The sequence below is a fragment of the Heterodontus francisci genome, chromosome 30, assembly GCF_036365525.1.
Source record: "Heterodontus francisci isolate sHetFra1 chromosome 30, sHetFra1.hap1, whole genome shotgun sequence".
Lineage (NCBI taxonomy): Eukaryota > Metazoa > Chordata > Chondrichthyes > Heterodontiformes > Heterodontidae > Heterodontus > Heterodontus francisci.
In genome coordinates this window covers 56,195,328-56,221,907 of record NC_090400.1, presented here as the reverse complement: position 1 = coordinate 56,221,907, position 26,580 = coordinate 56,195,328, and the positions used below count along the sequence as shown (strand labels likewise).

Here is a 26,580-nt window from a genome sequence, read left to right as displayed (position 1 = left end):
ACTCATATATTGTGTCCCAAAATGTTATTTTCAGAAAGACGTTTACCTAATTTGAATTTAAATGTATTGTAACAGCTTCCACCATCTTCCTAGGAAATCTAATCCATAGATACACCTGTTCACAAATATTATTTTTGCAGATTAGTTTTGAATTTACCCAATTCAAGCACATGTCATGTCTTCTGGTTCTACTGTTCTGGACAAGGTGAAATAGCTGGTCATGGTCTACATTCTCTAGTCCATTTAGAATCCTAAAAAAAAGCAATCACCTCTCAGCCATCTCTTTTCCAGTGAGATCAGGCCCAAAATACATAGTCACTCTCCATAATCCAAACCCTCGATCAGTATGGCTGCTTTCTTCTGTATCCTTTCAATAACTGCAATAGTCTTCTTGTACTGTGGCAAGCAAAACTGTAGACAGCATGCACAGTGTGGTTGCACCAATGATTTATAAAGTGGCAGGATTACCTCTCTATTTTGGTTCAATATTAACCTTTTAATACATCCCAACATCTGATTTGCTTTTCTCACTGCCACTGCTATCTTTACAGGACTAAAAAAAAGTATCAAAACTGGAAAATTTACAGTTTAGTCTCTAAAAGCAATGGGGCTAACATTCAAAGGCACAATATACAACAATTCCCCATGAGGAGTTAACTCCACACGGCCCAAGTCTCAAGTAACTGCTAGTCTTTTACAGTATGGAGTACAACCCACCAAGATGAAAATACCTTTATCTGAATTAATTTTGAGAGTGTCTGAATGAGCTAGACAAGATTACAAATTAGTGCCCCACTTTTCATTTTGAAATTTAGTACATAGAGTGCAATCGCCATTTTAATCCTCTCTACTTCAAACTATGTAAAATAAATACAGAAATGAGTTCCATCACAATTGCACAGACAAAATATGGCACACTAACTTGTCACACAAATTACTGAAAAATTCAGATTATAAATCACATTATACAAAGCCTTCCCATGGCTGTCATTTTGATAAAATACCTACCCTAAAATCTGCAGCACAAATTGAATTTTCAAACGGGACTTTTTAATCTGAAAGTCTAAAAGTCAATCTTTCAGCATAAAAGTCATGATGTTGTTTTCGCACGGGATTTAAAATTGGACATTGTATTGGTATGTCAATTCCCTGATATCCAGGATTGCACAAAACATGCATTACTTCAAAAAAGAAAATTGGCGCCAAATGTATTCAACAAGGAGACTTACCAATATTTCTGGAGGAGGCAGAACATGCTGGGCCTCAGAATTCAAATTAACTTTGCATGACCATAATCCGGCGTTGCCTTCATCCACTGTAGTTTTATCAATATAATGGACTCCCTTCTCAATACACCTACGCTTTCGAGCCTACAAAATAACACCACAGATAAATGGAACTACTCGCCCATGAACTCTTATCTCATTAGTGTCCTCAATGTGTGTGGGAAACACAGGGTACTAGAGCACAGGAAAACACAGAGTGCATACTAAAAATCAAAAGGAACTGGTCATCACCTGTAGTTATATTGTGACATATGGGTTTGATTTTTTGTTACATATATGATCTTTAAGTATACAATTTCACCTTTCAGTTGAAAATCAATAACATTACCTAAAGGTTTATTTTTTGTTTCTTTGTTAACTTTCCCTCCTTGATAGTGTAGTTCTCAATAATTCTGGGCAATGCAGGTGCACTGGCTTCAACATTACAGGTTGAATGACATCTGAATTCCCTGCATGTTGCATTACTCAAATAATTTATATCTTAAACACTTGTTCAATTTATTTTAACCCCTTGGCTGGCTTTGTCATATGATTTAATCTCATCACAATAATATATTAAACTAACAATGTGTTTTCTAGCTGTAATGGTTATCCTTAATTCTAACAGATCTTCTTGATGGTTGGCCCAAAAGCTCTCTGAATGCCATCATACATTCCTCTGATGTTTTCGGTGTATGAGGCCAGCTGAATATGACTGCATAGGTGTTGCCAGTAGTCATTTGCGCAGCGCCTGGCTGTTCTTTGTGCAGTGCTTCTTGCTTCTTCAAGTGCTACGGAAACATCAGAGGAATGTATGATGGCATTAAGAGAGCTTTTGGGCCAACCATCAAGAAGATCGCCCCCCTCAAATCTAAATCAGGGGACATAATCACTGACCAAAGCTAGCAAATGGAACGCTGGCTTGAGTACTACCTAGAACTGTACTCCAGGGAGAGTGTTGTCACTGAGACTGCCCTCAATGCAGCCCAGCCTCTACCAGTCATGGATGAGCTGGACATACAGCCAACAAAATCGGAACTCAGTGATGCCATTGATTCTCTAGCCAGCGGAAAAGCCCCTGGGAAGGACGGCATTACCCCTGAAATAATCAAGAGTGCCAAGCCTGCTATACTCTCAGCACTACATGAACTGCTTTGCCTGTGCTGGGACGGGAGCAGTACCTCAGGACATGCGTGATGCCAATATCATCACCCTCTATAAAAACAAAGGTGACCGCGGTGACTGCAACAACTACCGTGGAATCTCCCTGCTCAGCATAGTGGGGAAAGTCTTTGCTCGAGTCGCTCTAAACAGGCTCCAGAAGCTGGCCGAGCGCGTCTACCCTGAGGCACAGTGTGGCTTTCGAGCAGAGAGATCGACCATTGACATGCTGTTCTACCTTCGTCAGATACAGGAGAAATGCCGTGAACAACAGATGCCCCTCTACATTGCTTTCATTGATCTCACCAAAGCCTTTGACCTCGTCAGTAGACGTGGTCTCTTCAGACTACTAGAAAAGATTGGATGTCCACCAAAGCTACTAAGTATCATCACCTCATTCCATGACAAGATGAAAGGCACAATTCAACATAGCGGCACCTCATCAGACACCTTTCCTATCCTGAGTGGTGTGAAACAGGGCTGTGTTCTCGCACCCACACTTTTTGGGATTTTTTTTCTCCCTGCTGCTTTCACATGCGTTCAAGTCCTCAGAAGAAGGAATTTTCCTCCACACAAGATCAGGGGGCAGGTTGTTCAACCTTGCCCGTCTAAGAGCGAAGTCCAAAGTACGGAAAGTCCTCATCAGGGAACTCCTCTTTGCTGACTATGCTGCTTTAACATCTCACACTGAAGAGTGTCTGCAGAGTCTCATCGACAGGTTTGCGGCTGCCTGCAACGAATTTGGCCTAACCATCAGCCTTAAGAAAACAAACATCATGGGACAGGACGTCAGAAATGCTCCATCCATCAATATTGGCGACCACGCTCTGGAAGTGATTCAAGAGTTCACCTACCTAGGCTCAACTATCACCAGTAACCTGTCCCTAGATGCAGAAATCAACAAGCGCATGGGAAAGGCTTCCACTGCTATGTCCAGACTGGCCAAGAGAGTATGGGAAAATTGCGCACTGACACGGAAGACAAAAGTCCGAGTGTATCAAGCCTGTGTCCTCAGTACCTTGCTCTATGGCAGCGAGGCCTGGACAACGTATGTCAGCCAAGAGCGACGTCTCAATTCATTCCATCTTCGCTGCCTCCAAAGAATACTTGGCATCAGATGGCAGGACCGTATCTCCAACACAGAAGTCCTCGAGACGGCCAACATCCCCCAGCTTATACACACTACTGAGTCAGCGGCGCTTGAGATGGCTTGGCCATGTGAGCCGCATGGAAGATGGCAGGATCCCCAAAGACACATTGGACAGCGAGCTTGCCACTGGTATCAGACCCACCGGCCGTCCATGTCTCCGCTTTAAAGACGTCTGCAAACGCGACATGCAGTCCTGTGACATTGGTCGCAAGTCGTGGGAGTCAGCTGCCAGCGTTCGCCAGAGCTGGTGGGCAGCCATAAAGGCGGGCTAAAGTGTGGCAAGTCGAAAAGACTTAGTAGTTGGCAGGAAAAAAGACAGAAGCGCAAGTGTAGAGCCAACTGTGTAACAGCCCCGACAAACACATTTTTCTGCAACACCTGTGGAAGAGCCTGTCACTCTAGAATTGGCCTTTATAGCCACTCCAGGCGCTGCTCCACAAAACACTGACCACCTCCAGGCGCTTACCCATTGTCTCTCGAGATAAGGAGGCCAAAGAAGAAGAATTCTAACAGACTATCCAACACCACCCTAGCTGGTTTGCAAAACTTAGCTATTTTCTGATTAGCATCTGTTGTATTAACCTGTGCAATTGGTGCAAACGCAAGATGCCAGAATGGAACCCTGATGTTAACCTAATTGGAAAAATCCAATGTATGCTAACTTATTTACACTATTTAGGCACATATAAATATTAGTATGAAAAATACCTGTGGGTCATTTAAAGGCATACGGATCCTTTTTCTCTCTGTTTGAAAATCATCACCATCCTCTCTTAGAGGTGTTTTCATCATGGTGTGCAACTTGGAGGCTAAGGTATTTCTTGGTCTACTTGCAGCATCTGGGAAATAAAAAACATTAACTGTCTATATCCTATATTAAAACTCTTACAGGGACAGTCACTCCATTGAAAAATAGTTAACGTAAGCATTCCTATGAAAGTTCCACTTTAAAATATCCACAAGTAGTTACTACACTTTTCCTGTGATGCAAGTAGGTGGCCTTGACCTAATGGGATTACAATGTTAATAGTCCATTAGCCTCTCATGGCTCCCTGTCACACTAGAGCTTCATGTTCCACTAGCAAACCACCACATGGTGGTCTTGAGCCTTCCCCATCCTTATGTACAGATAACAAAAGGTGAAGACGTTTTTTGTATCTTGTTCTGCCAGTTTCTCTGCCATGCAAGCAATCAACTGCAGGTGAGTAAAAATTCCTTTAAAAATTATTTCAGATGCGTGTCCTCTCTCGGCTCTTACTGCCTTTTGTCTCTGGTCCTGCTACTGTCTTGGCAGTCCCTCTGGTACCACAGTTTCCTACTGCTTGGCCTTGCCTTAAAATAATTTTTATACCCTATTTTTGGCCTTGTCCTACCTGTCCCAATATAGCCAGAAATTAATCTCCTCAAACTCTGCAGCCCACTCCCCACTCTAAGGCAACTTTGGTCCCACAGTCCTTTCCACCATGCCAAATTTTTTTAAAAATGAAAACACTGTAACCCTGCATGACCCCCAGCCCCCTAAGGAAGAGAGGGAGGGAGGGAAAGAGATGTAGTCGAAGGGGCAGAGAGGGAAGAAAAGACAGAATTGGTGGTAGAGAAAAGTGCAAAGGAGACAGAGCAGAGAAGAGATATTATTGAAAACAGATTGGAGAGATAAGCAAGGTTGTGGGGGGGGGGGGGGGGGAAGAAACACACAGATAGAAAGTGGAAGACAAAAAAAGATCAGGTGAGGAGAGGAATAACCATGAGCAACAACACAGATCTATCATTACTATATTGGATGTTTTGCATATGGTGCACTTTTGACATAAGCTTACTTGCTATGTCATAATGAGCGCTAGATCTTTGTCAACATTCTTTATCAACATTTTTGATAATGGGAAATATTTATCTGGTTGTCATGCTGTAGTTTCAGGCATGACACCACTGGATGTCCCTGTGGCACAAGTCAGCCATAAATGAGTTGTCATTTTGTTCCGAACCAAACTAAGTTTTTATGTTATTGATTCCCCAATACATCTCTAAATATATTAAGTATATTATATTATGGATTCCATGCATACTGCCAAAGAGCCCGGCCAGTTCGATTATTGTTTTATTCTTGACCTAATGTTATTTAATTATGTGATTCTAATATTAACTATTGCTTGTTACAGCATATTTACTTAATTCTGTAACTCTATTATTATTTCATTCCTGAAACCGATATTTATTTCATTCCTGAACCCAAAATTGTTATTCGGTTGCTCCAATATTATTTATTTAATTCTGTAGCTATCTTTCTTCTAATTTCTGACCTACAATATTATTTATATAATTCCTGCCTCCTAATATTATACCTTGGCCATTGATATAATTTAATTAATTCATGGACTCCAAGCACATCTGCTGGCCTGCTAGTTCAGCTCCAATACGGTTTACCTAACTAGCTGCTATTCTAAAAAACATATCCTTCAATTCACCTCAGCAACACCATGAATTTCACTCCTTCTCACTCTTCAGACTCTTTAAATATATCCTCCCACTTATTGTGAGCAACAACATGGGAGATTTAATAGTTTTGTAGGGAATATACAATAATGGCTCCAAACGTTTACTCTTTGTACTCAATGGAAGAACTCATTAAGTATCTGCCTGATGCTCCAGTCCCTGCATTGGCCTCCAGTCCCCTAGTGTCTCAAATTTTGAACTCATGTCCTAGCCTTTAAGTTCCTTCAGAGCTTCGTCCCTCCGACAATACAACTCCCCCACCGTCAAAATTCTTCATTCCTTTGAGTCTGGCATCTTAAGCAACCATTCAGCCCATCCTTGGCTGCTGTAATTTTTGGTATCTTTCTCGGACAAGAGACTCTCAAATGACACAATCAAACAGAACATTTAGCAGTGAATAGGGTGCATGAACAGTCACAATCTTAAAAACAGCCAGTTAGTACTTAACTTACTATTTGTCCAAATAAATGGATTTTAAGTGAAATATTCTTATACTAAATGATCATGCAGTGAATAAATAGATTACAGAAGGTTGTTACCTTGGTTTGAACTTGGTGAGGATTTTCCATTTTCTGCAACAGCAGAATTGGTCTGGCTTGTTCCTGCTGTTTGAGCAGAAGGCATTCTTGCTATGTGACAGGCACAATCGCACACAGGCATGTTTTCTTGTTTCTTACAATCATTTAGACAACTGCTATTTTCAGCTTTCTCTGTATAAGACAAATTGCTTATTAATACCAGAAGTAATACATTTATTATGCAACAATTTCTGTTACCCAATACTAGGAATGTCACAATGTTGTACTAATATATCACAGTATTTAAAAAATGCTTATAGTGCAAATAAACAGTTAGGCAGTAAAGCATATTGAGAACAGTAATGTGGAGCAGCACAAGGTTGTTGGGTACAGGTTCAATGTTCAACAAGTTTTCCATCTCCACTATATTGCAAGTCAGATCAAGAAGCTTCCTACAATATAGAGGGTAAATCAGGGAGAGATTGCCCATGGGCCTCTTCCATACTTCTCAAAGGCCAGTAAAGACCAGCATTAGAAAAGGCATAATGCCAGATCAGTCATGTGCCCTCAAACTCTGTAGCTCTATTATGCCAAAAAAGATACAGGGTTCAAACTAGAAAGGTTCAACATGTTCAGTCATTGAGTGAGAGGCTGACTCAAAACAAGTCAGGTCCCAGATTTGGTCCACAATCAGAAGGAGGAAGAGGGGCTTTAGTAAACACTATTTTTAGAGATTTGCTATTTAAGGCCAGTAAAATCAAGTTCCATAAAATATACGAGCTTATGCCAAAAGGCATGGCCTAATGATGTAGGACAAAAATTGAAAGATTTCTAAAAACATTACATATCAAAATATCAGCTCGTCCCCTAGTCTTACCCCAATTAGCAAATCAAGCACTCGCTTAGCCAGAACAAGGAACTTTAAGATGGAGTTGAGGTTAATTCTCAATGTATCAAATTGGCTGCTATACATTATAGCACTGCCAACATGATAGTTTACCTGTGTAAATTGACTTATTTTTCACTCAAGTGAATTATTACTCATTTGCAGTGAAGATAACTTTATCAAAGCAAGCAGTAGCAAACAACAAAGGTGCATCGTTAACCCTTCACAGCTTCAGACAGGATATGAAGAAATAAACAGTAAACCATACCATACTGAGATTGTTGCCAGGCCAATGCAGAGCAAAGCAGTGCAAGACTCTTTCCACTTCCAGTTGGGCTCTCTAACAGACAGTGCTGTTGGCAGTTCAAACCTCGAACAATCTGAACAAAAGCAAATCAGACCAATGTGGATCTCTGCATTAATTCAGCCAATCACAACATCAAGATAAAAAAAGAGTAACGAACAGTAAGACGATTGTATTTTAGGCTGTAATGCTAAGTTACCATTAAAGAAAACTTGCTAAGCTCGACAAACTCCTTTTATTGGTCACCAGGCATCCAACAAATGCAGGAACCCATCACCATATTTAAGAGTCTCCAATTCAAGCTAATGAAAACTATATACTCACCACAGAGTTTCTGTTTGCCCAATACAGAGTATACACACTCTTCCTTTAGGGTAACAAACCACTTAAATCTGCAAACATTAGGTTGGCAGAGTTATGACTTAAGAACCCTGAAGTGTGTACAGAGGTTCTACTGGCATTTAAGAAGCTAATACCATACTGCTTACTAGAGCAAATCAGCTGCATAACTTGCTTATAGGCTTTCCATTGCTTGCCTAGCTACAACACTACCCTTTAGGGCTTTACTTGGCAGTTATTTTCAGTTGAGTTAGAAGAATCCCAGCTTCCAGTGATAGGTCTGCCCCTCCAGATTCCATCAGTGACATGCCTAGCTGATCAATCTTAAAAATGTTGTGGACCTGTCTGCACAAGTATTAGATTACCAATGCTGCCACATAGGGTTCATGTGATTTCAAACTTCCATCACCGGGTGTGTTATCTTAGAACCACCTTAGTCCCAAAGAGACCCCACCTATCTCCTGCCCATCCCTATGAATAGTCACAAACTGGTCACCAGTCATTCAATTTTGTGTTCAATTAACAGAATATATGAAACCAATACACTTACTGAATTCATCATGGCAAGCTGAGATGGGTACGCCTTGCATGGGAAAATAATTTTCACTCCACCAATAGTGTATTCCGAGGTTGATGATGCCATTTTTATTAGCTAATCATGAGACATCAAGAAAATGACACCTTAGTGTTTCAATCTGCAAAGGAGATTTATAACACTTTATCTAGACAGAAGAACATGTTTAGTTTAGAGATACAGCACTGAAACAGGCCCTTCGGCCCACCGAGTCTGTGCCGAGCATCAACCACCCATTTATACTAATCCTACACTAATCCCATATTCCTATCACATCCCCACCTGTCCCTATATATTTCCCTACCACCTACCTATACTAGGGGCAATTTATAATGGCCAATTAACCTATCAACCTGCAAGTCTTTGGCATGTGGGAGGAAACCCACGCAGACACAGGGAGAACTTGCAAACTCCGCACAGGCAGTACCCAGAATCGAACCCGGGTCCCTGGAGCTGTGAGGCTGCGGTGCTAACCACTGCGCCGCCCTAACATATTCAATATTAAAATGTATTCCTTTCCATTTTCAATACTACACAAAGAATGATTAGTTAAACTCAAAGCTGTGGGGATTCAGGGTAAATCTTGGGACTGGATAAGATAAAAAACAGACTAAAGTACTCAATGTAAGAGATATGTCGGGCTGGGTAGGGTATATTGAATGGGGTATCCCGGGTTCAGTTTTGGGACTATGCTGTTTTTAATTTATATAATGAAATGAATTTAGAAATGTATTGCCAAATTTACAGATGTGAAAGTAAAATAAGTGGACAAAGGTTCAAACTAGTAAACGGGTAAAATTAGGGATAACAGAAAATGCTTCTGAGCAAAGTGATAAACTTGTGGAATTGACTTTCAGTTACAGTAATGGAGCTGAAACTCTTGGATTCATTCAAGAAACAAGTGGACTTTAGGATCTTAATGGAAGGATGAATTTAGATAGGCCTCGCTCATCTCTAAGCATCATGATCTTGTGGGAATACCTTAAAAGACTTACAAGTCTGTGTGACACAATGAACAATATTGACATAGTCCCTCATGTAAACACCAATTAACAAGATGCTTACTAATAATCTTTCCATATCTAAATTGTACCCTAAAACAGATCGATAATTCTGAAATGCCTATTGACATTCTATAAATGGAAATACCTTTTGGAAAGCATAAGCCTTTTCAAAAACATGTACAAATTATTTAATACAAAAGCAAAATACTTGGGATGCTAGAAATCTGAAATAAAAACAGAAAATGCTGGAAACATTCAGAAGGTCAGATGCATCTGTGGAGAGAGAAACAGAATTAATGGGCTGGATTTTAAGGAGACCTCGATGTCGGGATCTGTGGCAGTGGGAGGCCTGAAAATGGCCCCGGATGAGGCCCGCCACGGACCTCAATGCCGGCAGGGCCCAGCCCAATATTACCAGCGGTGGCAGCCCCATCCCCGCCGCTCAGCAACAGGACTGCAATTTAAATATTTAAGTAAATTAAAATATCTGAATTAATTAGTTTCACATCACCTCCTGATGTCCCACTGCGATCTTCACCCCAGCAGCCGGAACCGTCGGATCCCCGTCCAGTAAAACCGCAGCAGCTTGGAATCGCAGCAGCTCTTTGGCATGCAGCCTACGCGTGCGGGCCACCTTTTTTCTGCCCACCGCGAATTTCAGCAGCGGGCTTATAAAATGCAGCCCAATGTTTCAGGTCTGTGACATGACCTTTCATCAGTTTAGGTCACAGACCTGAAATGTTAACTCTGTTGCGCTCTCCACAGATGCTACCAGACCTTCTGAGCGTCTCCATAAATTATTTAATAGTTTGTTTCCACAAAGTACAGTACCTAGTAACTGTTTTCATTAGAGATGGGCCAAAATTTGGCAAATGGAGTTTAACGTGGATAAGCATGAGGTTATCCATTTTGGTCGGAAGAATAGAGAGGCAAATTATCTAAATGGAGAGAAACTTCAGAGTACTTCGGTGCAGAGGGATCTAGGTGTCCTCAGCAACGAATCGCAGAAAACTAATATGCAGGTACAGCAGGTAATAAGGAAGGCAAATGGAATTTTGGCATTTATTGCTAAAGGAATAGAGTATAAAAGTAGGGAAGTGTTGCTGCAACTGTACAAGGCAATAGTGAGCCCAGAGCTGGAGTACAGCATACAGTTTTGGTCCCCTTACTCGAGGAGGGATGTAGTTGCAATAGAGACAGTTCAGAGGAGGTTCACTCGATTGATTCCACAGATGAGGGGCTTGTCTTATGAAGAGAGATTGAGCAGTTTAGGCCTTTACTCTATAGAGTTTAGAAGAATGAGAGGAGATCTAATTGAGGTATATAAGATGATTAAGGGGATTGACAAAGTAGACGTAGAGAGGATGCTTCCTCTTGTATGGCAATCTAGGCGAGATGTCATAGTTTTAGGATAAGGGGTAGCAGATTTAACACAGATGAGGAGAAATTACTTCTCTCAAAGGGTCATGAGTCTGTGGAATTCACTACCCCAGAGTGCGGTGGATGATGGGACATTGAGTAAATTTGAGCATATAGACAGATTTTTAATTAGCAATGGGTTGAAGGGTTATGGAGAACGGGCAGGAAAGTGGAGTTGAGGCCGAGATGAGATCAGCCATGATCGCATTGAATGGCGGAACAGGCTCAAGGGGCTGAATTGCCTACGCCTGCTCCTAGTTCTTGTTATGTTCAGTTATTCTTTGTACTGAAAAATAGAAAATTTGTATGTAGTGTTTATTTTATATCGGTTTGTATGTAATAGGTGGATGTGTATGTCTTTCAACTTCTACTCACTGCTGATTATCATTACAAAGTTTTTTTTATTAGTCCAGGAGATCGCTCTGGCCCCGAATTCCTTGCAGTACCCACCTTTGTAAGAGGGGATGTCTACCCCAGCCAGAAACAGGTCCAGCTCTCGCTTGTAGGAATTCAGCAAGACAACAGCCTGTTCCAGAAGTTCACTATCCTCTTGACATATAAATTAGAACTGGCCTTATGCAATTTAACTTTGCCCTGATCCTCCCTAAACTATCTGATTGAAACAAACTGTCAACAAAAACAATCAGTTTCCTTCATCATCTTATAAACCTCTAAAATGCCCATCTTGATAACGAAGATACTTTATACTATTAGTCTAGTGGCCCTCCTCTGCACCCTTTCTCAAAGCCTCAATATTATCCACCAGGACACCAAAATGGGACACAGTATTCCAAGTGAGACGTGACCAAGGTCATGTATAAAGATACAATCATTCTAAGAACACCCTATATGCTCTAGCTATTGCTTCACTGCATTACTCGTGTACCTTTAGAGATGTATGCACTAGAATGGCCACATCTCTTTCTTTCTCTTATGAAGGGAATAAATATGTTGAGCATTTGCCCTGCCCACATGAACACAATTCCCCAGAATTTGTTCTGGGGAACAAATAGGGTGTTTAATTTAGTTAATTTCCAGTAGGTGGGAAACGTTACTAATATGCTGTGACCTGTGGAGTAGTGGGACTGAACAGTGCATTACTCCCACCTTGGTCGTAACAATAGTAAAGAGCAACGGTCCCAACACAGATCCCTACCGGGCATCTTGTGACCAGTCTCCAAACAGATCCAAATCCATTAACTACAACTTTTTGCCTACTTGCTTTGAGCCAGTTCGCAACCCAGCTCAGCCTATTACCACTAATATCAGTGACTTCGATTTTGGAGAGAAGCCTCTTGTGCCATAACTTATCAAAGGTTTTTTGGAAGTCTAAGTAGACAATATCTACTGGGCTTTCCTCATTCACCAACTTCATAACATCAAAAAATACAACCAGGTTTGTAAGATATGACCTTTTTAATGAAGCCATGTTGGGTGTTCCTACTATGTCCCTCTGGATCCAAAAAATTATATATCACTTCCCTAGTGATTCCTTCAAGCATCTTTGATTACTGATGTCAAACTAATGGACCTATAGTTATCCGGGTCCGTCTTGTCACCTTTAAGATGGGACTACATTAACTTCCTTCCAGTCTATGAGAACCATTCCAGGGTGCAGCAAGTTATTAAAAATATGGGCTAGGGACTCACACAGCATGAATCCCATCTCCCCAAGGACCCTCAGGTGAATATTATGCAGTCCAGCTGCTCAGTTTTCAAGTTCTTAATTCGAGCTAAAACAATATGTTCAGCTATTTTATTACTAGTTTTATTTAAATGAATTCTAATAGTCAAGCATCATCTTCAAGAGTGAAGACAAATGCAAAGTACTCATTTAATATTTTACCATACCCAGTGATCCTTTGTAATCGATCTTTGAATGTCCTTCAAGGGCCCAAAACAGACCTTTTGACAGTTCTGATTCTTCACATAACTGAAAAAGCTTTCGCCATTACTTCCTTATACTCAAATCTGTTTAGTTGAGTATTAGATTCCTTTAGTTTATAGAAATATAGGTTTACTTTAAAGTGTTCTGATGAAAGGTCACAGACCTGAGATGTTAACTCTGCTTCACTCCCACCCCCAAAAGATGCTGCCTGACCTGCTGAGTATTTCCAGCACTTCGCTTTTATTTCAGCATCTGCAATATTTTGCTTTTATTTTACTTTAAAATGATTCAGTTTTTAAATGAAGAAATACCAATACTTCAAAATATTTCATAGTGTTGCTAACTGCAGCATCTCCCACACCATATACTCATTATAAAAAATTAAATCTAAGTAAAAGTCTTTTTTTTTTTATAGAGATACAGCACTGAAAAAGGCCCTTCGGCCCACCGAGTCTGTGCCGACCATCAACCACCCATTTATACCAATCCTACACTAATTCAACACGGATGGATTGTGTATATCATAGCTGTTCGCAGTTTGCCTGCAAAGATATCAACAGGTCTGTTGTTAACAAGTAGCAAGATTTTTTTTAGTAGTAGTACTAAGGTTTATTATTGAATATAGAGGAATGGATGGGTTGTTCTGACCTCTAGAGTGCACATCCTGTTATACGGGAACTCCAGGACACTTCTCGGGTCCTAGATAACCACATGTGCAGGAAGTGTTTCAGTTGCAGCAGCTTGAGCTCCAGGATTTAAAACTTGAGCAGCTGCTGGCATCACTGCGGTGTATCTGAGAGATTTTGTGGGTAGCACATTTATAGATGTAGTTACCCCACAACTCAATATTATGCAGGGAAGGAATGGGTGGCTACCAGACAATCAAGTAGTAATAGACAGGTCGCGCAGAAGTCCAAGTGCATCTCAATCTCCAATCAATATTCGGTTTTGAATGGTGATGGAAGTGATGGCTCATCTGGGGAGTGCAGCCAGAGCCATGTCCATGACACCATGGGTGGCTCAGCTATACAGGGGGACACAAGGAAGACTGGAAGAGCAGTAGTGATAAGAGATTCGATAGTTAGGGGGACAGACAGGCGTTTCTGTGGCTGCAGACAAGATGGGGTGTTGCATCCCTAGTGCCAGGGTCAAGGATGTCACTGAACAGCTGCAGAGCACCCTGAAGGGGAGGGTGAACAGCCAGCAGTCGTGGTCCACATTGGTACCAATGACATAGGCAGAAAGAGGGATGTAGCTCTGCAGTACGAATTTAGGGAGTTAGGTAAGGAATTAGCAAGCAGGACCTCAAAAGTAATAATCTCCAAATTATTCCCAGTACCATGCACAAGTGAGTAGAGAAATAGGAGGATAAAACAGATAAATATGTGGCTGGAAAGATGGTGCAGGAGGGAGGGCATTAGATTCCTGGAGCATTGGGACTGGCTCTAGGTATAATGGGACCTGTACAGGCTGGATGGGTTACACCTAAACAGAGTCAGGACAAATTTCCTTGCAGGGCAATTTACTAGTGTTATTGGGGAAAGTTTAAACTAAACTTGCAAGAGGTGTGGGAATTCAGGAGGAACTCTTACCAAGAGAGTGGTTAGAATGTGGAACTTATTACCACAGGGTGTAGTTACAAAAAACAAAATAGATGCTGTTAAGGGGAAGCTAGACAAGCAGGCGAAGGAGAAAGGGGTGGAAGGATAAACTGAAAGGGTGAGATGAAGTAAGGCTCGTATAATCTAAACAGCATGGGGTCGAATGGCCCGTTTCCGTACTTAAATTCAATGTAACAGGTTTGAACGACATACAGTGGAGGATATGCAGCCAATGTTATCAGCAAGGAGCTGATGGGCGAGTGAGACTTTGTACAGCCAAATTTTATATGTTAGAATGAATGGATGGTGAGGAGACAGATGACGGTTTCAGTGGCAGGAAACAAATATCCTGCAAATTCAGTTACTATTACCTGTTAAGAATGAATGAGTTTTTTTAACCATGGATTCTAAGCTGTGAGGCACAATGTGCTTCTAATTAACTTCACTTTGGAAAACTATTTTACTCACAGCTCTTCAATATTTTTTCACTTCAGACAATCCAACAACATAACTTCGCGCCTTCAGCTCGTGATCACCACGCATGCGCAAGACGCAAATTTGATCACCTCCGGCTCGAGCTGTCGACCAATCAGAAATCGGTCGAAACATCTGGAGCCAATCGGCGGGTGGGAATTGAATACCATTTTGCACCAATCGGCGTACAACAAACTGCGGCACTGCAGCCAATCAACGATTGGTTAGTGGTCACGAACCGGCCAGTGAGCGCCGAGTGACAGCTTAGTAAGCCAATAGAAAAATGGGCAACCTTATAACCAATCGGCACTTGAGTGAGGGGAGGTCAACTGAATGGTTTCGGCGGATGATGACAGTCCTTCACGGGCAGTTGCTATCGTTACTCGGCACGGCCCATAATCCCATGTGGTGGTTGGTACGGTGTCTCTAGTGGAATCGTGTTTCGGTTCTGTCAGAAGCACCCAAGAGCTGAGAGAAAAATTAATTGTGAAAATCAAAATTAGTTGTTATATGTACTGTACCTTCCCTCCTCGAACTGTAACTGTGTGGAATTGTTTGAGGCCACTTAGCTAAATTTCAGTTTAATAATTTCGCCAATTAGGGAAGAAGGGAGTTAAAACTAGGGGATCGGCGGATAGTGAGGCCTCTGATCAGGATGAGTTTCTCGGCTAACTGGATTACGCGACTCTGGGGACTAAGTTAGAACTAGGCCCCGTTCATCAAGTTTCTTTCATTCCTTTTTTAGAAAAGGATATTATTTGGTTCCTAAAAGGTACGTAATTTAATTGAAATAAAACTAAGTGGTGAATTTTTTAAATTATAGTTAAGTGAGATGTTGAGGCAGTTTATTATGAAAGTTTTCCTGTGATAGAATAATTTAAAAATCTTGTATTATTTCTATAGGCAAAATATCATCAAAGAGCATTTATTGCACATTACGATAATAGGAATGTTATTGCTCTCAATGTTTTAAATTATTGTGTACCATATTTTGTTTATGAATTATATACAAGGTAATTATAAAGTATAAATTATTTTTTCTCTGAGGGTCATGAGTCTGTGGAACTCTGTTCCCTGGAGAGCAGTGAATGTTTTTAAGGCAGAGGTAGACAGATTCTTGGAAAAACAAGGGAGTCAAAGGGTATCGGGGATAAGTAGGAAAGTGCAGTTGTGTCCACAGACAGATCAGCCATGATCTTATTGAATAGTGGAGCAGGCTCCAGGGTACGAATAGCCTGCTGCTGCTAGTTCATATGTTTGTATAATTAAGTTAATTTCCTTGCTTGAAAGCTTTAAAAGATTTTTGCAGATTATCACTACAAATAGGCCCAATATACAGGAAGCCCTTATGAAGCAACATTTTCCTGTCAACTTGTCTTGGTGGGAAGTTTTGTTTTTCGAACTGGCCAGTTCCTTGCATTTGCTGTCACAATGACATTGGGATCACTTCAAGTGCTTGGCACATTTGGAAAACATTATTAAAATAAAAATTGCCAGCAAATAAGGTGTGCACTCATATTTACATGCTGTCATGGAAACTGGTTGCTGAGCTATTGTACAAATTTTGTTTGACGCAGACATTTCTGAATTTGGTAAACTCTGGAATTTTGGAATAACAATCTTTTGATAAAAATATGAGCAGATCACTCTATGTTGAGGGTATTTACAATGCAGAGGTTCAGTAAGGTAAATACAGGCAAACAATTTTTTTGGTGAATAAACCAAGAGCAAGGCGGGGGGTCGTAATCTTAAAAATAGAGCTACAGTATTCAGGAGAGAAATCAGATAGCACTTTTGTACAAAGCTTGGTAGAAATATGGAATTCTCTTCCTCAGAAAGCTGCAGATGCTGGGAGTCAGTTGCAGCTTTCAAGACTGGGATAGATTTTTGTTAGGTAATTGTATCAAGGGATATGGGACAAATGTGAGTAAACAGAGTTGAGGTGCAGATCAGCCATGACCATATGACCTATTCCTAATGTTTCTTGAGTGATGCCTAGGATGGATTTTTAAAACCTTCTAGATTTCAAGGGGAAGGAAAATCCGATAGAGGTCATCTATTTCATGGTTTTGAACTCCAGAGACGAAGTTAGGGACAGGAGACTGCAATAAATCTGGATTTCGTCATTGTGGGGACGTAGAGAGGAGGAGGTGCATGTAGGACAGCACATTTTGAGTTGCAAGGAGCATGATACACCAGTACAGAGGAACATTTCTGAATTTGGTACATTTTGGAAATTTTTTTTGTTGATGCTATAAAACTACTGCATTCCCGATTTATTAAATTGAAAAGGACTTACAGATGTTTTGAGTGCCTTGTGTGCTGCTTGAGTGCACAAAGTATGAAGACGGGAGTTTGGTGAGTGAGGGAGTTCCGTGAAGAGGGGAACTACAAATTAATTAAGAAAAATAAATTTAATTTAATTAACACAATAAAGAAGGATAAACAGCGGGCCTGTGCAGGAACTAACCAGTCTATGGGTTCTGAAATGACTAACAGCATTCTAAGGAAAATAGAGTGACATTAGTGGGAATCAGGTTTGTTGGCGAGTATTTTTATTTTTTTCCTTTTTTTTAAACTTTTATTCTCAACTCATAGTATTCATTCGTAGCAGGGTTTATTTGTAGCAGAGTTTATAATTTAATAAATAAAGGAATGGCAGGGCTGCTCCAATCTCTGGACTGTACATCCAGTGCAATGTGGGAACTCCAGGACACTTTTCCGCTCCTGGATAACTATATGTGCAGGATGTGTCATCAGTTGCAGCAGCTTGAGCTCCAGGTTTCGGAACTTGAGCAGCAGTTGGCATCACTGTGGTGCATCCGTGAGGCTGAGAGCTGTGAGGATAACACGTTTATAAATGTGGTCACCCCACAGCTTAAGAGTATGCAGGGAGAGAGGTGACCACCAGGCAGTCAAAAAGGACCAGGCAGGTAGTACAGGAGTCTCCTCTCCTGCATGCATCTCACTCTGCAACTGGTATTCAGTTCTCAATACTGTTGAGAGTGTTGGCTCATCTGGGGAGTGCAGCCAGAGCCAAGGCCATGGCACCACAGGTGGCTTATCTGCACAGGGGGCTACAAGGAAGAATGGAAGAGCCATAGTGATAGGTGATTCTATAGTTAGGGGAGGAGATAGGTGTTTCTGTGACAGCAAACATGATTCCAGGATGGTGTGTTGCCTCCCTGATGCCAGTGTCAAGGCTATCACTGAGCTGCTGCAGAGCATCCTGAGGGGGGAGGAACAGCCAGTAATCATGGTCCACATTGGAACCAAAGACTTGGTAGAAAGAGGGATGTGGTCTGGCAGTCAGAATGTAGGGAGCTAGGTAGAAAATTAGCAAGCAGGACCTCTACAAACAGGATGGTCTTCACCTGAACCAGAGGGGTACCAATATCCTGGGGGGGAGATTTGTTAGTGCTCTTCGGGGGGGTTTAAACTAAATCAGCAGGGGAATGGGAACCTAAATTGTTGTTCCAGTGTACAGGCTGTTGAGAGTAGTGAGATAGGGGATAAGGTTACAGGGACGCAAGAGGGCACTGGCAAGCAAGAACTTGCTTTAAAGTGTGTCTACTTCAACGCCAGGAGCATCCGGAATAAGGTGGGTGAGCTTGCAGCATGGGTTGGTACCTGGGATCCTGATGTTGTGGCCATTTCGGAGACATGGGTAGAGCAGGGGCAGGAATGGATGTTGCAGGTTCCGGGATTTAGATGTTTCAGTAAGAACAGAGAAGAGGATAAAAGAGGGGGGGGTGTGGCATTGTTAATCAAGGAAAGTATTACAGCGGCAGAAAGGACGTTTGAGGACTCGTCTACTGAGGTAGTATGGGCCGAGGTTAGAAACAGGAGAGGAGAGGTCACCCTGTTGGGAGTTTTCTATAGACCTCCGAATAGTTCCAGAGATGTAGAGGAAAGGATAGCGAAGATGATTCTCGACAGGAGCGAGAGTAACAGGGTAGTGGTTATGGGGGACTTTAACTTTCCAAATATTGACTGGAAATACTATAGTTCGAGTACTTTAGATGGGTCTGTTTTTGTCCAGTGTGTGCAGGAGGGTTTTCTGACACAGTATGTGGACAGGCCAACCAGGGGCGATGCCACATTGGATTTGGTACTGGGTAATGAACCCGGCCAGGTGTTCGATTTAGATGTAGGTGAGCACTTTGGCGATAGTGATCACAATTCGGTTAGGTTTACCTTAGCGATGGGCAGGGACAGGTATATACCGCAGGGCAAGAATTATAGCTGGGGGAAAGGAAATTATGACGCGATTAGGCAAGATTTAGGATGTGTAGGATGGGGAAGGAAACTGCAGGGGATGGGCACAAACAAAATGTGGAGCTTATTCAAGGAGCAGCTAATGCGTGTCCTTGATAAGTATGTACCTGTCAGGCAGGGAGGAAGTTGTCGAGCGAGGGAGCCGTGGTTTACTAAAGAAGTTGAAGCACTTGTCAAGAGGAAGAAGGCGGCTTATGTTAGGATGAGACGTGAAGGCTCAGTTAGGGCGCTTGAGAGTTACAAGCTAGCCAGGAAGGATCTAAAGGGAGGGCTAAGAAGAGCAAGGAGAGGACACGAGAAGTCATTGGCGGATAGGATCAAAGAAAACCCTAAGGCTTTCTATAGGTATATCAGGAATAAAAGAATGACTAGAGTTAGATTAGGGCCAATCAAGGATAGTAGTGGGAAGTTGTGTGTGGAATCAGAGGAGATAGGGGAAGCGTTAAATGAATATTTTTCGTCAGTATTTACAGTAGAGAAAGAAAATGTTGTCGAGGAGATTACTGAGATACAGCCTACTAGGCTAGATGGGATTGAGATTCACAAGGAGGAGGTGTTAGCAATTTTGGAAAGTGTGAAAATAGATAAGTCCCCTGGGCCAGATGGGATTTATCCTAGGATTCTCTGGGAAGCTAGGAAGGAGATTGTAGAGCCTTTGTCCTTGATCTTTATGTCGTCATTGTCGACAGGAGTAGTGCCGGAAGACTGGAGGATAGCAAATGTTGTCCCCTTGTTCAAGAAGGGGAGTAGAGACAGCCCTGGTAATTATAGACCTGTGAGCCTTACTTCGGTTGTGGGTAAAATGTTGGAAAAGGTTATAAGAGATAGGATTTATAATCATCTTGAAAAGAATAAGTTCATTTGGAAACAGCTACTGGAAGGTAAATCCGTGTCAGACCAATGGGAGGTATTCAAAGGGCAGATTCAAGGGATTCGGAGTAAACGTTCCCACTAAGGAAAAGGGTGCGACGGCCAAATCTAGAGCCCACTGGATGTCCAGGAGTTTACAGGGTAAGATAAGGCAGAAAAGGAAAGCTTATGTCAACACCGAGAACTCAATACTACAGAAAGCTGAGAGGAGTATAGAAAATGGAGGGGTGAAATCAAAAAGGAAATTTGGAAAGGAAAGAGAGAATATGAAAGAATATTGGCAAGCAAAATCAGGGGAAACCCAAAGATGTTTTATCAATGCATTCTTCTTCATCATCTTTGGCCTCCTTGTCTCAAGAGACAATGGGTAAGCGCCTAGATATGGTCAGTGGTTTGTGAAGCAGCGCCTGGAGTGATTATAAAGGCCAATTCTAGAGTGACAACTCTTCCACAGGCACTGCAGATAAAATTGGTTGTCGGGGCTGTTATGCAGTTGGCTCTCCCCTTGCGCTTCTGTCTTTTTTCCTGCCAACTGCTAAGTCTCTTCGACTCACCACTCTTTAGCCCCGCCTTTATGGCTGTCCGCCAGCTCTGGCGATCACTGGCAACTGACTCCCACAACTTGGGGTCAGTGTCACAGGACTTCATGTTGTGTTTGCAGACGCGTGTTTTATCAATGGACAGTAAGAGAATAACTATGGAAAGAGCAGGGCCCATAAAAGACCAAAAAGGTAAGCTATGTGTAGGGGCGGAGATATTAGTATAGGAACATAGGAGCAGGAGTAGGCCATTCAGCCCATCAAGCCTGCCCTGCCATTCAATATGATCATGGCTGATCTGCTTTAATGCCTTTTTCCCACACTATCCTCATATCGGCACAGTGGCGCAGACGTTAGCACCGCAGCCTCACAGCTCCAGGGACCCGGGTTCAATTCTGGGTACTGTCTGTGGAGTTTGCAAGTTCTCCCTGTGTCTGCATGGGTTTCCTCCGGGTGCTCCGGTTTCCTCCCACTGCCAAAGACTTGCAGGTGATAGGTAAATTGGCCATTATAAATTGCCCCTAGTATAGGTAGGTGGTAGGGAATATGGGATTATTGTAGGGTTAGTATAAATGGGTGGTTGTTGGTCGGCACAGACTCGGTGGGCCGAAGGGCCTGTTTCAGTGCTGTATCTCTTAAAAAAAAAAATCGCCTTATGTCATTTGTATTTAGAAATCTGTCAATCTCTGCTTTAAACATACTCAATGACTGAGCTTCTACAGCCCTCAGGGGTAGAGAATTCCAAAGATTCACAACCCTTTAAGTAAAGAAATTTCTCCTCATCTCTTTCCTAAGTGGCTTCCCCCTTATTTCGAAATTGTGTCCCCTGGTTCTAGACTCCCCAACCAGGGGAAACATCTTAGCTGCATCTACCCTGTCTATCCCTTTAAGTATTTTCTAGGTTTCAATGAGATCACCTCTCATTTTTCAAAACTCCAGAGAATAAAGGCCCAGTTTCCCCAATCTCTCTTCATAGTACAGTCCTGCCATCCCAGGAACAATTCTAGTGAACCTTCGTTGCACTCCCTCTATGGCAATAATATCCTCCCTAAGGTAAGGGGCCCAAAACTGCGCACAGTACTCCAGGTGTGGTCTAACCAAGGTTCTATACAATTGAAGCAAGACTTCACTACTCCTGTACTCAAATCTTCTTCTGATAAAGGCTAGCATACCAATAGCCTTCTTAATTGCTTGCTGCACCTGCATGTTAGCTTTCAGTGACTTATTGACAAGGACACTCTGGTCCCTTTGTGCATCTACTCTTTCTAATCTCTTGCCATTTAAGAAATACTCTGCACTTCTGTTCCTCCTACCAAAGTGGTATAATTCTAAATGAATACTTTGCATCTGTTTTCACAAAAAGGGAAATGGTGCATGTAAATAGTAAGTGAGTAGAAAGAGGAGGAGTGGGGCCTATTAGGGACCGAGAGGGTAATATATGCTTAGAGGCGCAGGGCAAGGCTTAATGAATACTTGGTATCAGTGTTCACTAAGGAAATGGAGGCTGACAAAATATCAGTAAAAGCATAGAGAGTAGAGGCAATGGATAGGATGTAAATTGAGAGGGGGGAGGTACTAAAAAGGGTATGCTTAGGGTAGATAAGGCACCTGGTCTGGATGGTTTGCATCCCAGGTTGCTAAAGGGGGTGGGGGTGGAGATAGCAGAAGGGCTTGCCATAATCTTCCAATCTGCCCTGAATACAGGGGAGGTGCCAGAGGATTGGAGAGTGGCAAATGTGACACCCTTATTCAAGAAAGTGTATAAATACAGTCCTAGTAACTACAGGCCAGTTAGTTTAAACATCAGTCGTGGGCAAGGTTTTAGAAACTATAATCGGGGAAAATATCAACAGACACTTAGAGAGGTTTGAGTTAATTAAGGATAGCCAGCATGGATTTATAAAAGGCAGATCATACTTCATCAAAAAATTCAATTAGATTTGTTAAGTAACAGAGAAGGTTGAGGAAGGGAATGCAGTGGATATTGTTTGTATGGATTTTATAAAGCTTTTGATAAGGTACCACACAAACGGTTGGTTAAGAAAATTGAAGCTCATGGAATCGGAGGGTCATTGTCCAATTGGATAAAAAAAAATTGGCTTACGGACAGAAAACAGCAAGTTGTGGTAAATGGTTGCTTTTCAGACTGGAGGATGGAAGACAGTGGTGTTCCCCAAGGGTCAGTGCTGGGACCAGTGGTTTTTTCGATATATAAATGACTTGGATCTTGGAATATAGAGTAGAATCTAAAAATTTGCTGATGACACCAAACTTGGAGGTGCGGCACGCAGTGAGGATGATATGAACCGCCTGCAACAGGACATAGATAGGCTAGCAGAATGGGCAGACAGGTGGCAGATGGAATTTAATACTGACAAATGTAAGGTGATGCAATTTGGCAGAAGGAATAGGGAAAGACAATATATACTTAATGCAAAGTTCCAAATAGTGTGCAGGAATAGAAGAACCTGGGGGCGCTTGTGCAGCGATCTTTGAAGGTGGCAGGACATATTGAGAGAGTGGTTAGTAAAGCATATGGGATTGTGGGATTCCTAAATAGAGGCACTGAGTCCAAAAGCAGGTAACTTATGCTGAACCTTTATAAAGCTCTGGTTAGGTCCCAACTGGAGTATTGCATCCAGTTCTGGTCACCACACATCAGGAAGGATGTGAGAGTCCTTGAGAAGGTGCAGAGGAGATTTACCAGAATGGTTCCAGTGATGGAGGATTTTAGTTACAAGCTTAGGTTAGAAAAGCTGGCTTTGTTCTCCTTGGAATAAAGGAGATTTAACAGAATTGTACAATATTATGACAGACTTTGATAAGTTAAAGAAGGAAAAGCTGTTGCCATTAGCAAATGGTACAAGGACTAGGGAACACGGATTGAATGTTTTGGGCAAAAGAGGGTTAAGAGGAAACACTTTTCTACACAGCGGTGGTAATGACCTGGAACTCACTGCCCACAAGGGTGGCGAATGATTTCAAGAAGAAGTTGGATGGCCAATTGAGAAAAGTACACTTGCAGGACTACGGGGATCGAGCAGAGGAGTGGGACTGACAGCATAGCTTCGTGGAGAGTCGGCATGCACTGATGTGCTGAATGGCCTCCTCCAGTGCCGAATATGACTCTATCTTGTTAAGGAGGAGGAGTGTGAAGTATTAAATAAACATAAGGCGAGAAGAAGTATTAATGGGGTTAGCATCCTTGAAAGTGGATAAATCACCAGGGCCAGTTGAAATCCACCCCAGGCTGTTAAAAGATGCCGGAGACTTTCCAGTCCTCGCTGGATACAGGTGTGGTGCCGGAGGATTTGAGGACAGCTAATATTGTACCTTTCTTTAAAAAGGGAGCTAGGAATAGATCGAGTAATTACAGACCAGTCAGTCTAACTCCGTAGTGGACAAATTATTGGAATCAATTCTGACAGACAGGTTAAACTGTCACTTAGAAGGGCACAGATTAATAAAGGTGCAGTGGTTAGCACCGCAGCCTCACAGCTCCAGGGACCCGGGTTCAATTCTGGGTACTGCCTGTGCGGAGTTTCCAAGTTCTCCCTGTGACCACGTGGGTTTTCGCCGGGTGCTCCGGTTTCCTCCCACAGTCAAAGACTTGCAGGTGATAGGTAAATTGGCCATTATAAATTGCCCCAAGTGTATGTAGGTGGAAGGGAATATGGGATTACTATAGGGTTAGTATAAATGGGCGGTTCTTGGTCGACACAGACTCAGTGGGCCGAAGGGCCTGTTTCAGTGCTGTATCTCTAAATAAATAAATAAAAATAAATAGATAGTCAGCATAGATTTGTTAAGGGAAGATCGTGTCTGACTAACTTAATTGAATTTTTTGAAGAAATAACAAGGAGGATTGATGAGGATAGTGCAGTTGATGTGGTCTACATGGATTTTAGCAAAGCTTTTGACAAGCTCCCACATGACAAACTGGTTAAAAAATAAATGCCTATGGGATCCAGGGAAATGTAGCAGTCTGGATACAAAATTGGCTCAGTGGCAGGAAACAAAGGGTAATTGTTGATGGGTGTTTTTGCGTCTGGAAGGCTGTTTCCAGTGGGGTTCTGCAGGGCTCAGTACTAGGTCCCCTGCTTTTTGTGGTCTATATTAACAGCTTGGGTATAAATGTAGGGGGTGTGAACAAAAAGCTTGCAGACAACACAAAAACTGGCCATGTGGTTGATGGCGAGGAGGATAGCTGTAGATTGTAGGAGAATATCAATGGACTGGTCAGGTGGGCAGAACAGTGGCAAATGGAATTCAACTCAGAAGTGTGTGGTGATGCATTTGGGGAGGTCAAACAAGGAGGAATACACAATTAATGGGATAATACTGAGAGGTGCAGAGGAAGTGAGTGACCTTGGAGTGAATGTCCACAGATCCCTGAAGGTAGCAGGACAGATCAAAAAGGTGGTTAAGAAGGCATATGGAATCCTTTGCATTATTAGCTGAGGTATAGAATATAAGAGCAGGGAGGTCATGCTGGAACTGTATAAATCATTGGTTAGGCCACAACTTGAGAACTGTGTGCAGTTCTGGTCACCTCATTACAGAAAGGATGTAATTGCACTGGAGAGGCTACAGAGGAGATTTACAAGGATGTTGCCAAGCCTGGGAAAATGCAGCTATGAGGAAAGATGGGATAGGCTGGGATTGTTCTCCTTGGAACAGAGAAGTCTGAGGGGAGATTTGATTGAAATGTGCAAAATTGTGAAGGACCTGGATATAGAGTGGTTGGGAAGGGTCTATTTACCTTGGCAGAGAGGTCAGTGACTAGGGGGCATAGATTTAAAGTGATTGGTAGAAAGATTAGAAGGGAGATGAGGAAAAGTTTTTTTTTCACCCAGAGGGTGATGGGATCTGGAATTCACTGCCTGTAAAGGTGGTAGAAGCAGAAACCCTCAACCCATTTAAAAGGTGTCTGGAAATGCACCTCAAGTGCTGTAACCTGCAGGACCATGGACCAAATGCTGGAAAGTGGAATTAGGCTGGGTGGCTCTCTTTTTCAGCCGGTGCAGACACGATGGGCCAAGTGGCCACTTTCTGTGCCGTAAATTTTCTATGATTCTATGAAATGTTTTTCTGTTTAGGTGCCTTTGGTGAAGATGGCGGAGTTTACATGCCTGCAGTTTGTGAGTTCCTTTGCATTTGAGGCAATGCAGAAGGTAGATGTGGTAAAGCTGGCAGCTCTGAGTGATCCAGAGCTGAGGCTACTCTTGCCCTGCCTGGTGAGAATGGCACTTTGTGCCCCAGCTGATCAGAGTGAGGCCTGGGCTCAAGACAAAAAACTCATCCTGCGTCTCCTGTCTGGGGTCGAAGCTGTCAACTCTATTGTGGCTTTATTATCAGTGGATTTTCATGCACTGGAGCAGGATGCTACCAAAGAACAGCAGCTGAGGTATTTATTGTATATCCCAAGTTAATGTAAATATCAAGTAATTGTTAAGTTCGCTCAATCTGTCAGTAGCCCAAGATGAGACATTAAACCAAGGCCCCATCCTCCCTCTCAGGTGGATGCATAAGATCCCACCGCCACTGTTTCGAAGAAGGGAGTTCTCCTCGGTGTCATGGCCAATATTTATCCCTCAACCAATGTTGAATCATAGAATCAGTATCACTAAAACCGATTATTTGGTCATTATTTCAGTGCTGTTTCTAAAACCTTGCTGTACACAAATTGGCTGCCCTGTTTCCTATTTTATAGCATTGACTACATTTCAAAAATATGTGCTTTGGCATGTCCTGAGGTAGTGAGAGGTGCTGCATAAATGCAAGTTCTTTCTTTCTTGCTTGAATTACTTCCACTGTAAT

The 26,580-nt window shown here is 42.2% G+C and overlaps 2 protein-coding genes across 20 annotated transcripts in view; one reads left to right on the top strand and one right to left on the bottom strand.

Annotated features, from left to right (window-relative positions):
* The window catches only part of brip1 (BRCA1 interacting helicase 1), a 643,193-nt gene extending 627,810 nt beyond the window's left edge, over positions 1 to 15,383 (bottom strand). For 14 of the 16 annotated variants that reach the window (XR_010968792.1, XR_010968793.1, XR_010968791.1 and 11 more), the window contains exons 1-6: positions 15,068 to 15,133; positions 8,664 to 8,808; positions 7,739 to 7,850; positions 6,606 to 6,776; positions 4,285 to 4,415; positions 1,230 to 1,370 (exon numbers count right to left, since the gene is read on the bottom strand). Coding sequence is in view for 10 of the 16 variants with exons in the window: in XM_068010722.1 (XP_067866823.1) it covers positions 1,230 to 1,370; positions 4,285 to 4,415; positions 6,606 to 6,776; positions 7,739 to 7,850; positions 8,664 to 8,756 (648 nt within the window). In the remaining 6 variants the exon portion in view is untranslated. Of the gene's footprint in view, positions 1 to 1,229; positions 1,371 to 4,284; positions 4,416 to 6,605; positions 6,777 to 7,738; positions 7,851 to 8,663; positions 8,809 to 14,970; positions 15,134 to 15,365 lie in introns of those variants that run through there. The other 2 variants (XM_068010724.1, XM_068010723.1) reach the window with 2 other exon arrangements.
* The window catches only part of ints2 (integrator complex subunit 2), a 70,223-nt gene continuing 58,782 nt past the window's right edge, over positions 15,140 to 26,580 (top strand). For 2 of the 4 annotated variants that reach the window (XM_068010734.1, XM_068010733.1), the window contains exons 1-2: positions 15,456 to 15,845; positions 25,860 to 26,167. In XM_068010734.1, coding sequence (XP_067866835.1) covers positions 25,875 to 26,167 — 293 coding nt within the window. In that variant the 5' untranslated portion in view covers positions 15,456 to 15,845; positions 25,860 to 25,874. Of the gene's footprint in view, positions 15,226 to 15,455; positions 15,846 to 25,859; positions 26,168 to 26,580 lie in introns of those variants that run through there. The other 2 variants (XM_068010736.1, XM_068010735.1) reach the window with 2 other exon arrangements.